This window comes from Orcinus orca, chromosome 9 (genome assembly GCF_937001465.1).
Source record: "Orcinus orca chromosome 9, mOrcOrc1.1, whole genome shotgun sequence".
Taxonomy (NCBI): Eukaryota; Metazoa; Chordata; class Mammalia; order Artiodactyla; family Delphinidae; genus Orcinus; species Orcinus orca.
This window is the reverse complement of record NC_064567.1, coordinates 312,831-334,593: the sequence shown is the minus strand read 5'-3', so window position 1 is coordinate 334,593 and position 21,763 is coordinate 312,831. Positions and strand designations below refer to the sequence as shown.

The following is a 21,763-nucleotide window of genomic DNA, read 5'->3' as shown; positions in this document are numbered from 1 at the left end:
AACACGAGAGTCCTAGCGTCATAGCTGAGCACACAAATCCTCTGTGACACAAGATTCTATTTCCGAATCTCCCTTGTAGTCAGGTGTGGCCCTGTAACAGTCTGGGGAGGTCTGGCCTTTGCTGTGCCCCCCTTCTGGCTGGAGGCATTGAGCACTGCGAAGCCACAGGCCAGAATTTTGCGACATTCAAGGGAAATAAACTTCTGTCTTTACTTAAGCTACTGCTACTCTTGAGTCTTTGATACAGAAGCTGAGTTTAACTAATACACTTTCTTAATCTCTGAAAAAGTAGCCATTCATTCCTAGAGGTTTACTGTAGCTCATCAGTTTCAATATACCCTCCTCCCCGCCTTTTAAACTTTCTAACATCACTGAAAACAAAATGAAACTTACAATTGATGACTTTAAGCGCCTGTTTTTGGGCAGATTACAGTGGAGCGGTAGTTATCACTGCCTTCATCAATTTATTTTGCTTATATTTTCCTTCTGTGTGTGCATATGACATGATAAAAATCTATGTTTATCCTAAGTCTAAAAATTCTTTCAGTAAGTATAAAATAAACACTATCACCTTACTTTCTTTCCTAGCAGTACATAAAATAATGGTGTACAGTCGTCCCTCAGCATCTGTGGGAGGTTGGTTCCAAGACCCCCCAGGATACCAAAATCCGAGGATGCTCAAATCCCATCTATAAAATGACCTGGTGTTATCCTCCATATAATTTAAGTCATCTCCAGATTACATATAATACCTAATAAAGTATAAATGCTATGTAAATAGTTGCAAACACAATGTAATGCTGCTGTTTGGAACTTTATCTGTAGATTTTTTCAGGATATTTTCGATCCTCGGTTGGCTGAACCCGTGGATGCGAAACCTGCATCCTAAAATGGATGATGTTTTGGATTCTATGAAATAAGGTTAAATCAGTGACTAAGTTTTCTATCAGGATGCAATATTCAAAATGCATGAGCACAAGTAAGACACACAAGGTATAATGAAAATATAAGCGTTTAAGTCAGACTGTGTTGAATTTAAATCTTAGCTTTTTACCACTTGATTACTGAGATTTACGTATTTATTTGAACCTCAGTTTTCATATCTATAAAATGGGCATAATATCATTTCCAGAACTCAGCTGTTAGGCTTAAACAATAGAATAGCAATTAAAAATATATATTATGCTCGCTACACTGGGCACTTTTACATGCATGTATTTAGTTAATGTACTCAACACTCCCATACAGAAGAGAATATCACTACCACTCTGAGTAACAAACCAGGGAGGACTCAGCAGCCTGCTGCAGGTCCCACTGACGAGCAGTTGTGCTGGGATTCAAGCCCAGACAGTCTAGCCTAACTGGAGAGACTTCATTCTAACCATCACGCTCTGTGGGTCAATAATCTTCAGTTATTAAAGAAATGGTGAGCAAAGGCTATGGATATGATTCCTCCCAGTGTTTTGGTGACGATCAGGTATTTCTTTTTTTTTAAAAACATCTTTATTGGAGAATAATTGTTTTACAATGGTGTGTTAGTTTATGCTTTATAACAAAATGAATCAGCTATATGTATACATATATCCCCATATCTCCTCCCTCTTGCGTCTCCCTCCCACCCATCTAGGTGGTCACAAAGCACCGAGCTGATCTCCCTGTGCTATGCGGCTGCTTCCCACTAGCTATCTATTTTACATTTGGTAGTATATATAAGTCCGTGCCACTCTCTCACTTCGTCCCAGCTTACCCTTCCCCCTCCCCGTGTCCTCAGGTCCATTCTCTACGGCTGCGTCTTTATTCCTGTCCTGCCCCTAGGCTCTTCAGAACCTTTTTGTTTGTTTGCTTTTTAGATTCCATACATGTGTTAGCATACGGTATTTATTTTTCTCTTTCTGACTTACTTCACTCTGTATGACAGTCTCTAGGTCCATCCACCTCACTACAAACAACTCAATTACGTTTCTTTTTATGGCTGAGTAATATTCCATTGTATATATGTGCCACATCTTCTTTATCCATTCATCTGTCAATGGACACTTGGGTTGCTTCCATGTCCTGGCTATTGTAAATAGAGCTGCAATGAACATTCTGGTACATGACTCTTTTTGAATTATGGTTTTCTCAGGGTATATGCCCAGTAGTGGGATTGCTGGGTCCTATGGTAGTTCTATTTTTAGTTTTTTAAGGAACCTCCATACTGTTCTCCACAGTGGCTGTAACAATTTACATTCCCACCAACAGTGCAAGAGGGTTCCCTTTTCTCCACACCCTCTCCAGCATTTATTGCTTGTAGATTTTTTGATGATGGCCATTGTGACTGGTGTGAGGTGATAATCTCATTGTAGTTTTGATTTGCATTTCTCTAATAATTAGTGATGTTGAGCATCCTCTTTCATGTGTTTGTTGGCAATCTGTATATCTTCTTTGGAGAAATGTCTGTTTAGGTCTTTTGCCCATTTTTGGATTGAGTTGTTTGTTTTTTTGATATTGAGCTGCTTGTAAATTTTGGAGATTAATCTTTTGTCAGTTGCTTCATTTGCAAATATTTTCTCCCATTCTGAGGGTTGTCTTTTCATCTTGTTTATGGTTTCCTTTGCTGTGCAAAAGCTCTGAAGTTTCATTAGGTCCCATTTGTTTATTTTTGTTTTTATTTCTATTTCTCTAGGAGGTGGGTCAAAAAGGATCTTGCTGTGATTTATGTCATAGAGTGCTCTGCCTATGTTTTCCTCTAAGAGTTTTTTAGTGTCTGGCCTTACATTTAGGTCTTTAACCCATTCTGAGTTTATTTTTGTGTATGGTGTTAGGGAGTGTTCTAATTTCATTCTTTTACATGCAGCTGTCCAGGTTCCCCAGCACCACTTATTGAAGAAGCTGTCTTTCTTTTCTCCACTGTATATTCTTCCCTCCTTTATCAAAAATAAGGTGACCATATATGCGTGGGTTTATCTCTGGGCTTTCTATCTGAACAGGTATTTCGACTACTCTGCTAACTAACTAGTACTCCAAAGGAGTAGGCCACCTCACCTCCTCAGTGTGGGGTGGGGTTAAGGGCTTACTAAATGCTGCATCAAAGCAGAATGCTAGTCTTCTTCACTTTTGAAATTTAACTTATTCTTCTGGATGAAACTGATTAAAAACTATTCCTGATTCCTTTGGATAGAATTTTCTTAAAGCAACTACATTTAACCCCTCACCCCCCAAAATATTTAAGTCTAAAATGCTCAAAGAAATTAGAAAAAAATAATAAAACATTTGTAAGCCATAGAAAACCTTTAACAATTTAGCCAGAAAATACATGCTCATGTCGTTTTCAGGAGTGGAGCTTAGTTTTCAATATACCTCATTTAATGAGATTTAAAGCTTCTTAAAAGATCTGTCACCCAAACTAGCAGCACCAAAAGCCATGAGGTCACTGACTCAGAGACAGCCCTGACTCAGCATATTGGAAGAGGTGATTTTTTAATGGAAAGTCACAGTGCATCGGGCATACGTTTTAATCATAATCTAAAAACTGGTTAAGATTTTAAACAGAACTTTACTTCACCATTTTCACAAATTCAAATCCAATTAAAGTACAGATGATTTAAAACCACCTTAGATACTGCTGCCTAAGGCCAACAGGACAAAAGTCTAATTTACCATATTGGTATTTTGTAAAGTTTATTGTCAAAATCGACTTAAATTCTTCTAACTACTAATTCTTTGACAACAAAAATAGGCTCTCCGCAACTAAACAAGTAATTACTCTATTACTTTGGGAAGAATTTGTCAATAAACCGATAAAGGTTAGAGCATCATCTCTTTCAATATGTTTTAATTAACTTTCGAAGGGAAAACTATTAGTTTACCTTTAAAGCTTTCTGAATTGCAGCCTTCTTCAAGACATCAGGGTTAAATTCTAATGGGTTACTCTTTCAAGTCAGAAGAAAATGAATACACCAAGGGTTAATAAAACATGCAATGAGGAGTTTATGTTAAGGTTAATGACATGAAAATTTACGGAAACAACAACAAAAAATCTTTAAACAAAAACCACCAAGAATTAAACAAAGAAACAGTATAAACCATTTGTAAAAGTATTCTTATTGCCCAAGATTTTATCTTAGACTAAACCTTTATAAATATCCAAACATATTTCCTTACCTTCTATGATTACTGTTCTTTTACTCCCCCACCCCTCCTGTCTTTGGGATTTGAAAAATCCAAGAGTGAAACTTGAGGAAAGGGTTCTATTTACTATCCTTTGCTTGAACAAACCCCTAAAATATCAACCATTGTTAACCTAAAGGTTTTACCTAAAGTACAAATGAATGGGCCACAGACGCCCCAACTGCTCTCAAACCAAATCATATCCTATAACACCAAACCCTACTTTTCCTCCTTCTGAACTTTACCTTCTAGTGAAAAACCACAGCAGAGATGGGACCCGATCTATTTCGTCCCCCATTCTTTTCCAAGCACAAAATGCAGAGGCTGATTAGATCACCTCAAAAGTTCCTCCTCGCTTTAAAGTTCTATTATTACAGGTTTTATGTCCTACTTGTATTGATTTTTAAAAACTCATTACTTTCTTGCCCTCAAAAGGGCAAGACTGAGTTGTTTTGCAAGATCCTTTGAGGATTAACATTTAAGATGAAAAACTTGATCACTTCATCAAGTGATCACTTGATCACTTGAGTTGTAATTAACTTCAAATTGAATTCTATTCTTTGTGAAGCAGCCTGAAACACCAGCCCCAGCAGATGCCCCTAGAGGGGGGGGCCGGGCCGGGCTGGGAACTGCTGCCCTGAGCTGTGAGGACGGACCTTCTGCGGCACCAAGGAAACTCTAACTTTGCAAGGATGTGACCTGTACTGTGCACATGTTATTCCAAGTGCATCAAGTGAAGTGAAACAAAGAGAGAAGCCATGGTGGGTGTCAGGGGTGCAAGAGGAGCCTGTGAGCGTGGGCGTGGGAAGCTGCACCGGCCTGGGGTGAGACAGATCAGGCTGCTCAGGTGCACTCGGTGAGGGCCCAGCGTGGGGCCTCCAGACATCACTGCACCGTCCACTCTGGGGCTGCTCACCGTAAGCAGGGGCAGTAACAGTAACCTGCACTTTTTTAAACTGAGAGCTAAAATCACTTTCACAGAGCACCTAGAAGCATCACACCCAAGGGTCTCCATGTTATACAAACGTTTTTATGTATAAAGTGGACATTAGTGCAAACACCACTCCCCTCAGATAAACTCCATATACAGCACTATGAACTTACAAACTTAATGAAGTGGTAACAAATTCACTTTATACACGGATGGACCAGACAGGAGGGTGGAAAACGTGGGCTCTGGGTCACACAGCGGTGCTCAGATCCTGGCTCTGCGGCTTGCTAGTGGCAACCCTGGGTCTCTAATCTCAGTGCCTCATCTGAGAAAGGATCCTGCCAGCCTGAGACTCAATGAGTTGTGCACGCAGAGGCCTTGGAAAGCACTTGGGAAATGCATGTGGTCATGGAGGCCTCAGGGTCTGAAGCTGGCCTCCGGGGGTCAGAAATCACCCTCTCGTTCCTCTGGCCAGAAGGAGGAGGCCCGAGTGCTAAGGCCACAGGATAAAGAGGCCGTTCCCAGCTTGGGAGAAAGTCCTGCTGTGCTGAGGCTTCCAGACAGGACCACTGGTGGAAATGCACTGGTGAGGCTGAACATGAAGAGAGTTTTGAGCAGCAAAAGGTAAGAGAGCGACGGGCTGGCAGCAGCCCAAAACCTCTACTGGAAATAGCAACAGGCTCAGCCTTTAGGGACAACTGACAACTGATCTCACTTCACACTGACAATCAAAGGGGAGAAAAGTGATCAATCTATTCGAATTTATTTTGTAGGACATTTTGTTGATTCCTACAACTGAATCATCAAGCAGAACATGTGGTTTTGGTAATGTGGGAGGAAAGTTAGTTTGGATAACCCAGCCACGTCTTAGCTAAATATTACAAAGCAATTTAAAAAATCCTGACACAAGTTCAGAAATATTTCCTTTAAAAGAAGCAGTTACAGAAAACAGTAACTCATGCAGCTGAGCAAGACTGTCATTTACAGCAGCTTACAACACAGATTTCCACTAGGAAACACCTGGAAGTGACAGAAAACAGCTGCTGATATGCATGACTGCCCTCATTCTGACCTCCCAGCAGGTGGGCAGGGGATGCGAGGAGACGCAACAGCAGCTCACCCACTCTTCAGGGGCTTGACTGTCCTCACCTATAAAATGGGTCAAAAATGCCTATTCTTTCAGTTTTGCTCTCCCCCTTCTTTTTTATTTTTTAAATAAGAATAAACTGAGAATGCATGCAGAAATAGAAATAACAAATTAAAATGAAACAAATGAACTTTAAGAATCTCACTAGTTATTGAATTAAATCAATAATTAGTTTCTAGACTAATGACTAAGCCATCGGTGGCTTTCTCTGACCCCAAAGCAAGTGAAAATAACTGCTAAAAGGACCAAGAAGAGTGCCAGGAATCAAGGCACCAGAGCAAGGCCTCAGGGAAACATATGAGATGAAAATCAGCTTCCCAGATAAAGGTAGAAATGCTCAATTACCCACCCCAGGAAATTCTTTAAGTTCCTTAAAAGAAGTGAATCATAAACTCAACATGTTTTTGCACCCTAGGAGCTCTGGTTAAATGGGGAGGGAGAAGGCGTGTTTTCAGAGCAGCAGTGAGTTTCTGTCTTCACTGACTGTCCCCAAGGCCACGGGGGACTTCATGGAAAGCCAAGCTCTGACACTTCTGTGTTTGGTCAGGAGGAGAAAGTAGATTTAAGGAAGTTTTTTGAAAGCTTGCAAAGAAATATTTACATCTCACATTGAGATGAACCATAAGAAAATCCATTTTAATCATTATGGCTTCACTACTTTTTCCTCAGATGATTTTTTTTTTTTTTAATTTTTTAAGGGCCAGGAGCAGCGTCAGAGCCCAAGGCTCCTCCATGGCTCATGGGGTTTGTCCACCTCGGTATCAGATGCAGTCACCAACATTAGTTACAGCAGTGTTACGTTTCACAAAACAAGCACGAAAGAAACATGCCCAGTAACTGAAATCATGCAAGAAACTGAAAAAGCATGCACGTCATTCCACCACTGAGCAGATGGCATTGAAGTTCCAGTCCACATTCTAGCAGTCTCCACCAAACAGAAGGAAGGAAGAACACTGAGAACTCACAAATAGTGCTCTACAGACTGAGGCAGTATTTTCACAAAACACTAGTCCCGACGCTCGCCTCTCTTTTAAGTAGCCACACCCAAAGTTTCCCTCGTAGATACTCTTGGGAAAATGGAAATGGGAGAAGAAAGCAAAGAATGGTGGATTGTGGTCAATGAAGGCACAAGAGCACTAATAACCAGGATGCAACAGGCAGAGTCAAAGAATCACGCAGAAATGCAGGGGACAGCACGCACTCCCATGGAGACAGGCCCAACCGGGCAGTGGTTTTGTAAAGATCCTTTGCCTTTGACGGCCAGAGCATACCTTCATGCACAAAGTGCCCTTTTAACAGAAGGTTGTACAATCACTTTTCTTTCTGTCTTTTGCTTACATGACATTATTCAATTTTAATTTAATGTGACAAAACACACAGTTCTAAAGAGAGGCCAATTCCCCACCACTTTGCTCTATATCCTAAAATACATAACAAATTCACTTCCATCAGGCATTATGAAAGACTTTAAAACATTATTGTGGTTAAAAGCAAAAAGTTCTACCGTACAAGTAATTCTGCAGAAAGGTTAAACCTTCACTGAAAGAAAGAGTACAATTATATACATTTATACACACAATTGTTACATCTTCCCAATATGAAAAAAATACATGATCAGATTTTAATCGTTAAAAACTTTAAATAAAACATAGAGATGCCCAAAATACATTGACTCTGCTTGTGAACAAAGCCCAAGTAATGCACAATTTTAAACCCTTGAGAGGTGCTAAACAGAATCAGGGTGTGCATTTCACGAGGTAAAGGAACAGCATGGTGCGATCACAGTGAGGTGAGATGCCCAGACGTCCACCCGCACCAAGGACACACCCTGGGGGACTGTCTACAGGTGCACTTGGGTGACCTGGAACCAGTATCATTTCAGGAGGAAACACCTTTCATCTGGAGGTAGTTGTCTTTCTTTCAACAAAACTGCCTCCAACAGTGAAATGGAACAAGGAAGGCCATCTATTGAACAAGTGAATGGGCACTCAAAACACATTATCAGGGTTTCCCTGGTGGCGCAGTGGTTGAGAGTCCGCCTGCCGATGCAGGGGACACGGGTTCGTGCTCCGGTCCGGGAAGATCCCACATGTCGCGGAGCGGCTGGGCCCATGAGCCATGGCCGCTGGGCCCGCGCGTCCGGAGCCTGTGCTCCGCAACGGGAGAGGCCACAACAGTGAGAGGCCTGCGTACCGCAAAACAAAAACAAAAACAAAAACAAGCAAAAAAAAACATTATCAAAACGATAAACACTGATCACGAGCACACTAGCCTCAGTGTGGAGGCGAGCATCACACCAGGGCTTGATCGACCCTTCTCCATGCTTCTAGTCGTTGTCTGTAAAAACTGTTCTCTACAGTTTTTCTGAGAGTGAAATGACTCTGACGCCCACGAGGAGAGGCACTGCTCTGGGCCAGAAGCCGTGTGTGCAGGGGATCACCCGACGCTGCCCCGTCACCCTGCTGTGCTACTTCCAGGATGATGCCAAAGGGATATAATTTTCATCTTTAGGCACTACATTTTAATAATTAGTGATTCTCTACAGAAAATCTTCTTCTCTAACTACTAGGTGTATTCTTTTCCTATGTACTGGAGATTTCTTCTTAAAACATGTAAGATAATTCTGACCATCCTGGATAAACCAATAAGATGTAAACATAAAATTACACTCATGGAGGAAATGCACACGTATCCCTCTCCACTGCTGCTCTCTTGGACTGGAGTGAAGTGAAAACACAGCAACAAGAATGGGGACATGGCGTGGGCGCGGCTGAACACAGCAGGATCCACTGCCAGGAAACAAGCACCCAGTGGGCTCTCGCGGAGGCACCTACCGGGAGGTTCTTGGCTGAGTCCAAGTACAAGACGAGCAGCGAGGAGGACAGCCCGTCATTGGCTTGATCTTTGTCAGCTCTGATGTCTGTCAGCACCTACAAGGAAAGAAAAAAGCTTCAGCAGGTGGGTTTCCAAGGTTCCTATTTCTTCCTGATTATGTCTATAATCCTCAAGAGAATAAGAAAAGTGGAGAAATAAGCATCTGATATATGCAATACAGAGAGAATGAACATAAGATTCTATTCAGATCAATCAAACGAAGCATTCGGGTCACCTGTGCCTCTTCAAATCCCTATACAATAATCAAGCACAAAATTTAAAGATCTCATAAAACAGGTGAGAATGACCTGTAAAATTCCATTATCTCTAATTTATCCCTGGTACTACTGTAGTGATTTACAGCACAGGAGTCAAAATGATTGCTGTATTTTTTTTAAGTGAGCAGCAGCACAGTTTAAAGGTACTAATCTTAGCGATCAGGAGTGCAGGCTGTCATGGGACCCCATCCAGCACCTTCTCGAGGTTTGAAGCGTCTGGCATGAGCGTGAGCCACTCCAGTTTCAAGTGCAGCTTTCCTCTGAGGACCTCGTCCAGGGTGAACCACTGCAGAGAAAGCAAGACAGTTCAGCCAAAGTCCTCCTGAATCAGACACGCAAACTGAACAGTCTCCACAAACGCAGAAGGCCTGAGTCCTGCCACCTTTAGCTCCAGGCCTGAGAACCAGCTGCTGCCCCCAGACACCAACAGCAGTGGCCACTTTGCGTGTCTTAACTCACTGACTCCCAATTCCACCCCCGATTCACATGCAAGGACTCAAATGTCCTCTTATACCACCCAACACTGTCAGGCTTTTATGTATAGACTTCCATAGAATTTATGGGCCAAGAGAGAATATAACATTGATCCCAAGTCTGAATTTCAATATCAGACACATTAACAGGTCTGTTTTTCCTCATCACTATATACTAATAATTAGTATACACTTGTTTCAGCTTAAAAGCCACAAAGCAATTAATCGAGGATGGTCCCCAAACACTCAGTATTAAGAAAAGACTGCCCCGAGTACAGGGCTTTGTCTGCTCTGCCTGTCACTGCACACAGCACCTGGCACACAACATGATAAACTGCAGATACCTGTTGAGTGTGTGCTGGCGTGCATGGGAAGGGAAACATGTTACTTTGAAAGCAGATCTCAGCAGTGATTTGGTTAATTACGCTTTACTTATCCAAATCTTACCCATCTTTTAGAAGCCACCACAAACTTCCTTTTTTATCCTTTTTATTCTGATAGCAATATCTTGCTTGAAGTACGTCTGTTGCTGTCAATTCATACTGTATTTGTGGGTATCTTTCATGGGACAATTTCTCATCAACTGCACTGTGCCAGCTCTGCTGTGAACTCCAACTATCTTTAAAATGCCTGTTATTGGGGAGTTTCTCCCAGATTCTGCCCTGACTCCGAAGGAGAGCGTGCCTGCCTGAAACAAAGTTGGTGTGTGTTTGCATCCTCAGGAATTTCGAGTGTCTGGTAGGTGCTGACTTCTTTTCACTTTGCTGTTACTAGAAGGCCTAAGTCCTCAACGTCTGTGAGCGGATGTTAAGTTCTCAGACCATCAGGTGGCGGTGGCAGCAGGTGCTCTGTCAACACTCATGAAATAGAACAATACTCAAAGGAAACTTACTTCATCTAAAAGGCGCTCCTTTTCAACTTCAATAAGATCAATCATAAGACTATAGAAATAACAATACAACAACTTTAGAACACAGAAACACACTTCTTACAACTGAAATAACCTTAAGCATTAGTCTATGAAAAGGTACTCCAGAAATGCAACAAAATGCTAGTTTGTCAAGAAACAGACTTCTTCCAAAAGCTTCCCCAAGCTTCCACCCACGAGAGTGAAGCGAGGTAGGGAAGAGCGGGGAGGTAGGAACACTCGGTGAGGCACAGCTGCGGTCAGAGCTGGGAGGGCTGGTCTTCCCCACACGGAGCTGCTCACACGCACCCCAATTGTGCAGGCATATTCCGCCCTGGGCCTGGCGTGCCCTCCGAGCTGCTGCCCATCGCTCCGGCTCAGCCACCTGCACGCTCAGTTAGGGCTTGACTGCCTCCCCAGACTCGCTCCTCAGCTCTGACCAGCATCTCTGTGGCCGCAGAGGCCTCTGCCTCATGCTCGGCATGTCCCCGACAGCCAGTTCCATTTCCCCCAATAATCCTGCACTGCTGGGAGCATGCAGCTGGCCCCCCGAGCCAGAGACGACCAGGACGGGACAGTGACACCCCCTTCTTCTGCAGCCACCCCTCCTCTCTGCCCCCAAGCTCTGCCCCAGGTCAGACCTGACATCTCTCTCCTCATCTATCCCAACAGCCTCCTGAAGGCCGGCCAGTCCCCAGTCTCGGTCCCTGATAACCTAACAGTGGCTTTACTGGAATGCAGGTCTGATCTGTTCGCTGCCTTGCTTGAAATCTTTTGGTTGCTCCTCATTAAACTGTCTCATGAATGAATTCTGAGGTCACAGCCTAACACACAGGCCATTCTTGATGAAGCCAGACATGTCCAATGTCATCTATCCTTATATCTTTTTTGCCACAAGAAATTCAGTTAAATAATAAAGGTTAGGCTGAAGTGTGTTTTTTGGTATTTTTTCCAGCTGTACAGGTTGTTCAATTTAAGCAGACAGGTCAATATTTGCTTTTCCAGTATATAGGCACAATATAAATTACTATCTACTCCCTGCCCCCATAACCCAATAACAAATCAAAAGTTAAAAAACCTGTTTCTATAACCTAGCGCACACCTGCCTGCGTGGTGTAAAGGCTGGAGAGCTGGGCTGGACTGGGGGCCATGCGTGGCTGCTGAGCACTTAAAATGGGGCAGCACAACTAAGAAAATGAATTTTAAACTTTGCTTAACTTTAATCAATTTAATTTAAATAGCAACATGTGGCTGCTATGATGGACACAGATCTAGCAGCTTTCCTTTACTTACTTAAATGTGAATGTTTTAGGAACAAACCGTGTTTTAAGAAATCTAAGGTGAAGCAACGCTACATCTAAGAGCCATTTTAAAATACACATAACATGTACATAATCCTGTTTTTGAAGTTATATTACATGTTTAACAGTGATTATCAAAGAAAAAGAGTCTACGCTCTCCTCAGTCACGAAGGATTTACCTTCCGAGGAAGTCGTCCTTGTCTGGGTCTTCGTCAAAGAGCTCGATCTCTAATTCTTGTCCGGGATGTTCATAGACCAGAGCCTGAAAGGTAGCAGCTCACAGTTATCTCACATTCACTAGTATCGTGTCTACTGAGTACGTGACTGCAGTCAGCGGCAGCAGCTGCACAGCACTGAGGTCCCCGCTGCCGGACCCGACACACTTCTGGATGGCAGGGTCCCTGCTAGGGACCTGTATCCGCGCACACGGCCATGGGCCACTGCGCCTTGTCCCCAGTTACCGGGGGCCACAAGCTTGGATGTCTCTCCACTCCGGCAGCGGCCCCGGTCAGTGCTGGCTGCAGGGTGGCCGCAAGTGCCCCACTCACCACCACTCCGAGATTGAGAGATTTGGCAACAGACCAGGCTGGGAGGACGGGAAGCTGATGGGTATAAACTGCACCACTTCTCAGTTCTTTCCCAACCGCATACCTTGTGATGCAGCAATTCCACTCTGAGGAGCGTAATGTGGGGAAAACTTGGCCAAATGCAGAAAACCCACGACACTCATACAGCACTGGTTACAATGAACCCAAAAGCCCAGATCTCTCTGAGTAAAAACATGATGGTACCTACTCAAGTGAACAGCTATATTTATTGACATGTAGAGATGTCCAGATGTATTAAATGAAAATTTACAAAATGGTAAATAATCTCATTTTGGAATACGTTTATGTGTATTAAGGGCTAATTATTTACTGTGATAGCTTGATGCGATTAAGGTTTAAAATTTTGTGTGAGGTAGGGATACAAGGTACAATAGTTTTAAAAATGGAAAATGAAAGCAAAGAGAATTGAGATTACCCTGAACTAAATAAGCACACCACGACCCCGCAGCAGGAGTGGAACAGGAATGTGGGGGGGGACGGCAGCAGCACCCACTCCCTCACCTCGTACACCTCGTTCCACTTGGGACTGAGGTTCTCCTTGATGACCTTGCTTTGGAAGATTTGGTTGCCAACTCGAATCACTCCATAGGGGTCTGACTTCCCCTTGATAAGTCCCTTAAGGTAAGTGTCTTTTCCCTGAAGATCCTGAGCTTCAATAAAGTGTATCCTCAGGACACCCTGGAAAGAAGGAAGACAGAGCAGACTGCTCACTGGCTCACCCAACAGACACGGAGCGAAGCCTGTGCACAGGGACCAGGCAGCTCCTCCTCCCTGAGCAAAAAAGGCAAACACGTGATGCCAGGAGCAGCACAACGGGGTCCCAGGGGTCTGACCGGAGCCAGAGACAGGATGGGCTAGCGTGAGCCACCACCTCTTGCAGACTTCTCCTGGGATGGGGGATCCCAGAGCGGCACTGTGCCCCAGGGACCCCAGGAGCCCAACTTGGGCAGGGCAGGACGGCAGGAGGTCAGATGGCACAGGGCCTCATGGGTCACCAAACAGTCCTGTGTTTCGGTAGTTGTAACATTAGTGGTAACTGCAGTGATAACTAGTGATAACTGGCACTACAGGATGCACGAGACTGTTCCTAAGTCCTTGATGTGCAATTACTTTCCAATTACTTCACTGAATTTTTACAACATCCTGTGAAATACTGTCATTAAACCTATTTTATGGATAGGAAACTGAAAATCTGAGATACATATGACTCACAGACTTAACATAGTTATCTTTTTCAAAAATGTTGTTTAATTGATAGAATTAAAAATCTCCACTCATATTTCTTTCAAGGCAAACACAACCTGTAAAGTTACCTTTAGGAGGGTAGCATTCTACACCACAAAACACTTTTAAAAAAATTACCAGGTAGTATTTCTGAACCAACCAGCATAGAAAGATAGACATTTTTACAGATAAATACGCTTTTAAAACCGTAACAAAACAAAATCCCTGGCTTATATTTTCACAGGTCTAAAGCTTAGATAATGTGGCAACAAACATATCTGAGCAGCAGGGAGGCTGGATCCGGGCAGGCTTAGATGGTCACCTGTACTCAGAGAATACAAAGCCTAATGGCCTAGGAGCATGGGGATTTCTATGTGGAAAGGCAGGCCTGCGTTTCCAGAGATGAGAATCCTAAGTTAAGGAAAAAAAGACATCCCTGTCTCATACATGGTGTCCCATCACATCTGCTGAATGCCAACAATGTAACTAATTTGGGCATGAATGACTGGGGTGTTGTTACTTGAAAAAATACAGGAATGCTCATGCACGTTTGTTGGTTTGTGCACTGTTACTGAGATCGAATTTCCCTAGAAAGAGTAACGGGCAGTGGGGAAAGGCTGGCCACTTCTACTTCAGGAAACAAACACTGAACTAGGACCAGACACCATGTGACAGGCTGCCCACTCCACTTCTGGAGCCCAAGGTTGGCCAGACTAGACGGGTGGGGTGAAACCCAGGGGGGAGAAGCCCTTGCTAACTGGGGCCAACCCTCCAGCTCTGTGACCAGCAGAGGATTCCACGTCCTTGGCCAGCAGGCTCTCACAGTCTCAGACAGAGGTTGTTTAGTTTACTCAAACGAAGGTGACTCCAACATGTGTGACCCGCCTCTGTGTGCAGGCATCACCCCAACTTACAGATGAAGAAACAGCAGCCCAGACACACCAAGGAATATGCTCCCAAAGTGAAGCTGCTGCCTAACCCCAGGGCTGTGACTCAGCCCCGGCCATGCCCTTCCATCCCACCCAGGGCAGCTGTAACACTAACGACGTGCCTGCCACATCCCTCACTGAATGACCTCAAAGATGCCCACTTTGTCATATCTGAGGGGAGGCTTGTACAACGTTCCCAGCTTAGGCTGAACTGTTACATCTTGATACATACAAACAGGAAGTGCTTTCTGAGGCAATAAATAAGTTGTCATAGCTGTTCTTTACAACTTGCAATGATATCTGCAGAATTAAATCCCTATGAGCAGCTCTGAGGTTCACAGCTGAGGTTTAAGAACTGTCCTCAAGTCTCTGAAAGTTTTCGGCCAGATGCCCCTTAGCCAATCTCCTAAGGAACAGGGCAGGACAGACCACCTTTACTGCATCAAGATCCACGTGGCGGGGCTTCCCTGGTGGCGCAGTGGTTGACAGTCCGCCTGCCGATGCAGGGGACACAGGTTCGTGCCCCGGTCTGGGAAGATCCCACATGCCGTGGAGCGGCTGGGCCCGTGAGCCATGGCCGCTGAGCCTGCGCGTCCGGAGCCTGTGCTCCGCAACGGGAGAGGCCACAACAGTGAGAGGCCCGTGTACCGCAAAAAAAAAAAAGATCCACGTGGCAAGGCTGCTGTTAGGAGAAATACAAGAAGTCGCAAAAAAAAAAAAGATCCATGTGGCAAGGCTGCTGTTAGGAGAAATACAAGAAGTCACAACACCCAAGTATGTGAAGAGTTCCTCCAGTCTGTCTGTAAGTGTTAATGAACGGATGCTTACCTTTGGTATAGGAAACCGCAACTGTGCTATTTGAACTTCGCTGACGAGAGGAACTGTGATTCGGTTGGGAAGCACCAGGTAGTTTGATATTATGTCCAAAATGATAGTATCTGACAAACCACTGTTAGGTGGGAGGTAAAAAACAAACAAACCAACTATCAGACACTCCAATACTAGTTATCTCCTGTTAACAGTGAACTTAGCATAGACATGACACAATGTCCCACTGACAGCGCGGAGCTGATCCCTCTGACACAGTATTTGAAGCCAGCAGTTTAATACTTTAGATGCAGCACTGCCACAGTGACCATTATGTGGGGTTTATTCTGAGAACACAAGATACTATTCTGGCTATATTTCACAACGTTCTAAATAACATCTCATACATTTCCACATAACTTTATCACTGATTTAATATTGAATAAGTAAGATACATTTAAATAAATCTTTTTTTAACATAAACTATTTCAAACACCCATAAAAGTACAGAGAATACCAAAACAAGCATCCATTTATTTACTCATTCCATGTTTATTACATTAAATTTATCTTTCCTGATATATATGCAGAGGTCCCAATGAAGTAAAGGAATTTACAGTTCATTCTTTCTTCACACTTTATTTGGGTACTGAATATTGTAATCAATTTGAAATACTATACACCACTGCACAGAGATCTCAGGAGCAAGAATAAAACTGTGGAGGCTAAAGAAACAAATGTACTTTCAATATGCTTTTTGTCTATTCTTTGGTGTAAATGTGAGAATCAAGCAACGTATGTGTGACAGCACTTTTGAAGGCATACGTAAACCAAGTTTCATTGCTATAGAAGGACACCTTTAGCCAGAAGTGCAAAGTTTTAAAAGAACCTTACTTCTTGCCAGTACTTCTCAGATGTTAACATTATGAACATGCAGATGTAAAGTAACTACACACGGAACATCCACTGGGACACAGTGAAAGTGCGGTCATTCACTGAGTGATAACTGAGCCTCACTGCAGGTTGGGGGTCCAAATGCAAGGCCAAGATGCGGAACCTCAGCACAGCACCTTTCAGTCCGACATGGGCAGAAGACAAACCACACAGACAGCTCCACTCTACTGCTGAAGAGGCCAGTAACTCAGGCGCTAACAGTCCAGGGGGACTCAGAGGGTCTAAGCCGGCAGACACTGGATCAGTGTTCACCAAGCAGAGGATGAGGTGGCCCTTCAAAGCATTAAGACCAAGCATAGTCTTACTTCAGGCATTTCCCTGCAGAAGTACCAATTTTGTTTATATTGAAAAATCTGTTGAAACAGAAGACCCCTCACTGATGACATAAATGTTTCAAGAATCCCTTAGCTGCTATGGTGGTCGGCCACCGCCTCACCTCTCTCTAATGCCTACGGTGCCAGCACAAGGCTCAGCTAGGCAGCCCCACCCGCGGCCTCCCAAGTGGGGCTGGGCATCCCCTGAGCCGCTCTGCTCGTCCTGACTACGCCGGGGCTCAGCACACAGAACAGCTTCCACTGTGTCCCACCCTTCTGGTCCTTTGGAACCGACCCTGCTCATCACCCTACTTCTGTTTCTGTCACAACCTTCATCCCTTAAACACTCAGTTTATGGCTCTTCGTTGAAAACTGGTGAGGATAGCTAAAATTTGTGGTAAAGTAAAGTGATTCAGGCATCACTGCTACTTTATAATACCTTGGATTCTGCTTTGTAGTCAATGGATAGAGCATGTAGATGTTCATTTTGTAAAGCTTGGCACAAGATTTCATTATGTTAGGTTCAAAGTTATTAAATATCTATTTTTATAAGACAATGCTTGCCACAGCTGTGAGATGTTTGACAAAATCTTTGAGAAATAGTAGCCCAAGTTTTACGTTAAGTAGATATGTGTATATTGTATCACATAAAATTTACATAATTATGTATCATATAATATATATAATTTAAAAGGGATATTTTACCATATTTCTTTTATACCATAGTCTCATTTTTGAATGGTGTGTGTCTATTTCTGTCTGTATTTCTAATATATATGAGTATATATTGATACTTTTAATGACAAATGCAATCCTATACATAATGAATATAGAAGAATAGGTTTTATATACTGTATATATGAAAACCCATATATAAAACAACAGCTGGAAGTTATTACTATACAAAAAGAGCCTGCCTTCATATAAAATCATGCAATGAAATGGCGCTGTAGTTGTATGTGTGCGTCGTGCGAGTGTGCATGCATTTCTCCCTTCTAACTGAATGCTCTGGGACTGACCCTCGAGCTGTGCTGCAGGCTCATGCGGCAGAGCCCGCCCTCTGCCTCTCTACAGGGAGCCAGCACAACACGGCCTGCAGCGCAGATGCTCGACAAACCCCTCCCAGGACGCAGGGGGGAGGAAAGCAGACCACACTCTTCTACACTAAACGACAGCAGGGATTTGTCGTTTTTGCCAGCTAAGCAGCACCCTCTCCTCCGACTTCTGGAACCCTTCCTTGGGGGACCCCCCCCGCCCACCCCCCTTCACTGGAGCTTCTTCAAGCACTTCTCTGCCTCCTCTCAGCGTGGGCACGAGGCCCAACCTGATCCTCAGAACCAGGAGGGTCTGTCCAAGGACAGGCAGACAAACAGAAGTCAACCCTAGAACTTTTGCTGGAACTCGTGGGAAAAGGTTTTTTTCCAACTGAGGTTGCTGAGCATGTGGAATAGAAGCTAGAAGCTGCTACTTCACAGCAAGAGTCTGCCTGGCAACAAAGCCACACACAGAAAAGCAGTCAGGAGCCGTCCTGTGGACGCTAGCACCTGGCTGTGCCTGGCTACCCCACAGGGCCACAGGCCTCTCGGCGACACCAGCCGAGGGTGCAGGCTCCACTCTGCTCACGGCCACGGCTGGCACTCACAGCAGGCACTCCGTACCCATTTGTCGGATGAGTGAATAGACTGTCTCTAAAAAACAGTATTTGTTTACTCAATTATTTACTCACTTAATGAAGACCAGGTAAGTTGGGTTTGTTGTTGCAAGCAAGAATCCTAATCAACACTTTAACAAAACTCTTTTAAAGTTTTCCTTTCGTTCCAAAAATCTTTTAAAGATAACAGTATTTTTCTATATCCAATAAACCACAGCACCTAAAAAAGACTTTTATTGTTATGACTATGCCTCAGTGTAGTCTTAATTTTTCCCTTATAATGAAACAAAATAAAATTCTTTCTAATGGCCATTTCAAAGGCATAAACAAATACACGGGAAGAGAAAAAAACAGATTGAAACCAAGGCTTTCGTATTTCAATTTTTAAGCTATTTTAGGGGGAAAAACCCCCCACAGATTAGCAGTGTCCACTAGAAACATATGTAACTTTAACCAACAAGCAACACACTTTAACCTTCAAATGCAACAGTGAAACCAGCAGAAGCAGGCTTGGCGGCTGCAGCCTCAGACCTTCCTGCTCAGAGGTGGCTAACAGGTCTGCCGCCACCACCTTCCACCTTGGAGGACAGATGGACTCTGTGACGCGACTGGGAAGCCTCACTTCTCTCACAGGCGGGACAAGCCCTGAAGGGCTTCACATGCTCGTGGTGGAAGGTTGCCTCGTGTTTCAGACACTACGGTACACGGAACAATGAGGGCCTCCCAGCCACACGATGCAGCTCCCAGGTCCAGGGCTGACACCTACCCCTCCAGGGAGGCACGGGTCAAGGCACATAACGCAGAAAGGGAAGGCGCAGCACAGCTCGAAAAGATTCCAGAAAGGGCTACTTTTGAAACATCTAAGCTTGAAAACTTTTTAAAGTTCTCTTTAATTTTCTGGGATATCAAAACACCAAAACTGGAAAGACACCTCATGACTAATGAAAAGGCTCCATCTAGTCCTAACAGGGCTCTCATGCAGCTCTGACCCAGAGCCTCAGACGGGGCGACAACACCAGAGCCCAAGAGAGCCCGCCCAGAAAGCATGGACCATGCTCGGAAGACACAGCTCTCAAATATCTGTGTCGTCTTCGCGACACTGGAAACGCACATGACACCACCAGCAAGCTACCCACAGGACGTGACAGAGTACTTACTTCAATCCGGGGATATCGAGAAGATTAGTCAGTCCTGTCCAATTAATTTCTAAAAGCTGTTTTAAAGAAAGGGCAAAAATATTAAGTATGCAAATTATTTCCAATTTTCATATCAAATCATGCAGGCTTGTTTCTTTATAAATGAAATGGGTTAGGTACATAATACTGTCCTATACCTTGTTTTTCACTTTGTAAAACATCAAGGCCGTTGTCCCTTGTTGGTATAGATACCTTGCCTGTTCTTGTTTTGTTCTTTTGATGTCATAATTTACTCCAGTAAAATCATAATTATTTATATACCCATCCTCCTATTGACAAGCACTTAGAATATTTACAATTTCTCTTTTATTGTAAGTAATGAATCAGTGAACACGTGTTGTTACATACACATGGAGACTAGCATTCAAAAAGTGGAAATTCTGGTCAAAGATACATGTTCATTTTTTATGTTGATAGATGCTACATAATTGCCCTAATATTGTACAAACTTACATTCCCATCAAAACTGTGTAAAATGTCCTTTCTTTACACCCAATTAAAAATCATATTTTACACCTATATTAAAAATCAGTCTATCCAGCAGTTAAAGAATGGTACTTTATCACTGTTTCAGTCTGCATATTCCTATATTAGTGGGACACATTCCATTCATTCATTCAACATCTGTATTTTATTGCTCATTTTTCTAGTGGGTATTTATCTTAGAATAATTCCTATATAGTTGGCTGAGATTCTATTAAACGGATGTGGACAAGTAAAAAGTACTGGCTGGAAACACTGCTTTTCCTGTCAAGATGGATACTGCACATAATGAAATTACTTGTGCTTTATATTGTAGAATATGCTAAGTGAAACTGCATGACCTCTATTACCCATATAGCTGGAGTGACAAAGCTGGGGAGTAGGTGGTTATAAATATGAACTGGAAGGGTCAAGATTCTTTCGGACAGAGCAAAACTCAAAAGCAACAACTTTAATAAAGTCCTGAAACACTAACCTCCCTAGGACTCCCTATAGCACCCTGACTATGATCTCTAAACGCATTTTCCACTAAAAGGAACAGGGGATTTTGAAGAAATGGCTGATTCCAGGTCTGGGACAAAAACTGTTAACGTGAGCCTGGGGCATCCTGCTGAATCAGGAGTAAAGAAGCACTCAAAGGCCCTCCCAAAGGGCGGTCACCTGGAAGGGAATATAACCAGATTACAAACTCTCAGGTGACAGAGGGCCTACTTGCAGGACCCTGGTCAAAATAATAAGATATACCTGAATGCTACCCAAATTCTGAGAAACAAAATGCCTGGGAGGCAGGGGCAGAATTCATGGAAGGACAGACTCAGGTGAGTTTGAAAAGAAGAGATCTGAATGCAAGAAAGAAGGCCCCAGGGGAAGGGCCTCCACGTTCAAGGCCCTGAAGGGGGAGCTGGCCTGTCCATGAACACAGGGAGGCCAGGGGACAGAAGAGCCAAGCTGAGGGGGTGGGAGTGTGAGTGACCGTGTGTGGGAGGACAAGAGTGAGTGTGTGAGCAGGTAGACAGGTGTGAGGGCGGGGGCACAGGGGGGAGCCACCGGGAGGGGCAGATCCAGGCAGCGCTTTGGGAAAGCTACTAAAATTAGTGCCTCCCCCACCAAGTCTGGATGACTGGGATCTCCTTTCGGGAAACTGAAGAATCAGTGAGACGTGCTTCCAAAGGACAGGAAATCAGCTCTTTGGGCTGCCGAGGAACAGTGAGTAAGGTGGGCACGTTGCAACTGGAACCCCACCAGCGCAGCATGTGTTCACGGGAACCTCAGCCAGCTGCCCTCTGCCCTCCGTGCCATCTGCGGGTTGCAGAAGAGTCGGCAACAGCCACTGCTCATTTCAGCACTGACTACACGCCAGGCGTCCTACATGGGAAGTCTATTAAAAACGGACTGGTGGAGACTTCCCTGGTGGTCCAGTGGTTAAGAATCCGTCTTCCAATGCAGGGGACGCGGGTTCGATCCCTGGCCAGGGAACTAGGATCCCACATGCAGCGGAGCAACTAAGCCTGCGCACCACAACTACTGAGCACGCGCG

At 43.9% G+C, this 21,763-nt stretch overlaps 1 protein-coding gene across 8 annotated transcripts in view; it reads right to left on the bottom strand.

Moving 5' to 3' along the window:
- The window catches only part of ESYT2 (extended synaptotagmin 2), a 75,514-nt gene that overhangs the window by 13,186 nt on the left and 40,565 nt on the right, over window positions 1–21,763 (bottom strand). For 4 of the 8 annotated variants that reach the window (XM_049714541.1, XM_049714542.1, XM_049714543.1 and 1 more), the window contains 9 exons: window positions 19,705–19,760; window positions 15,650–15,770; window positions 13,170–13,346; window positions 12,240–12,322; window positions 10,745–10,793; window positions 9,576–9,665; window positions 9,062–9,157; window positions 7,193–7,294; window positions 3,849–3,911 (listed from right to left, as the gene is read on the bottom strand). In XM_049714541.1, the coding sequence (XP_049570498.1) occupies window positions 3,849–3,911; window positions 7,193–7,294; window positions 9,062–9,157; window positions 9,576–9,665; window positions 10,745–10,793; window positions 12,240–12,322; window positions 13,170–13,346; window positions 15,650–15,770; window positions 19,705–19,760 (837 nt within the window). The remainder of the gene's footprint in view (window positions 1–3,848; window positions 3,912–7,192; window positions 7,295–9,061; window positions 9,158–9,575; window positions 9,666–10,744; window positions 10,794–12,239; window positions 12,323–13,169; window positions 13,347–15,649; window positions 15,771–19,704; window positions 19,761–21,763) is intronic. The other 4 variants (XM_033408296.2, XM_033408298.2, XM_033408297.2 and 1 more) reach the window with 2 other exon arrangements.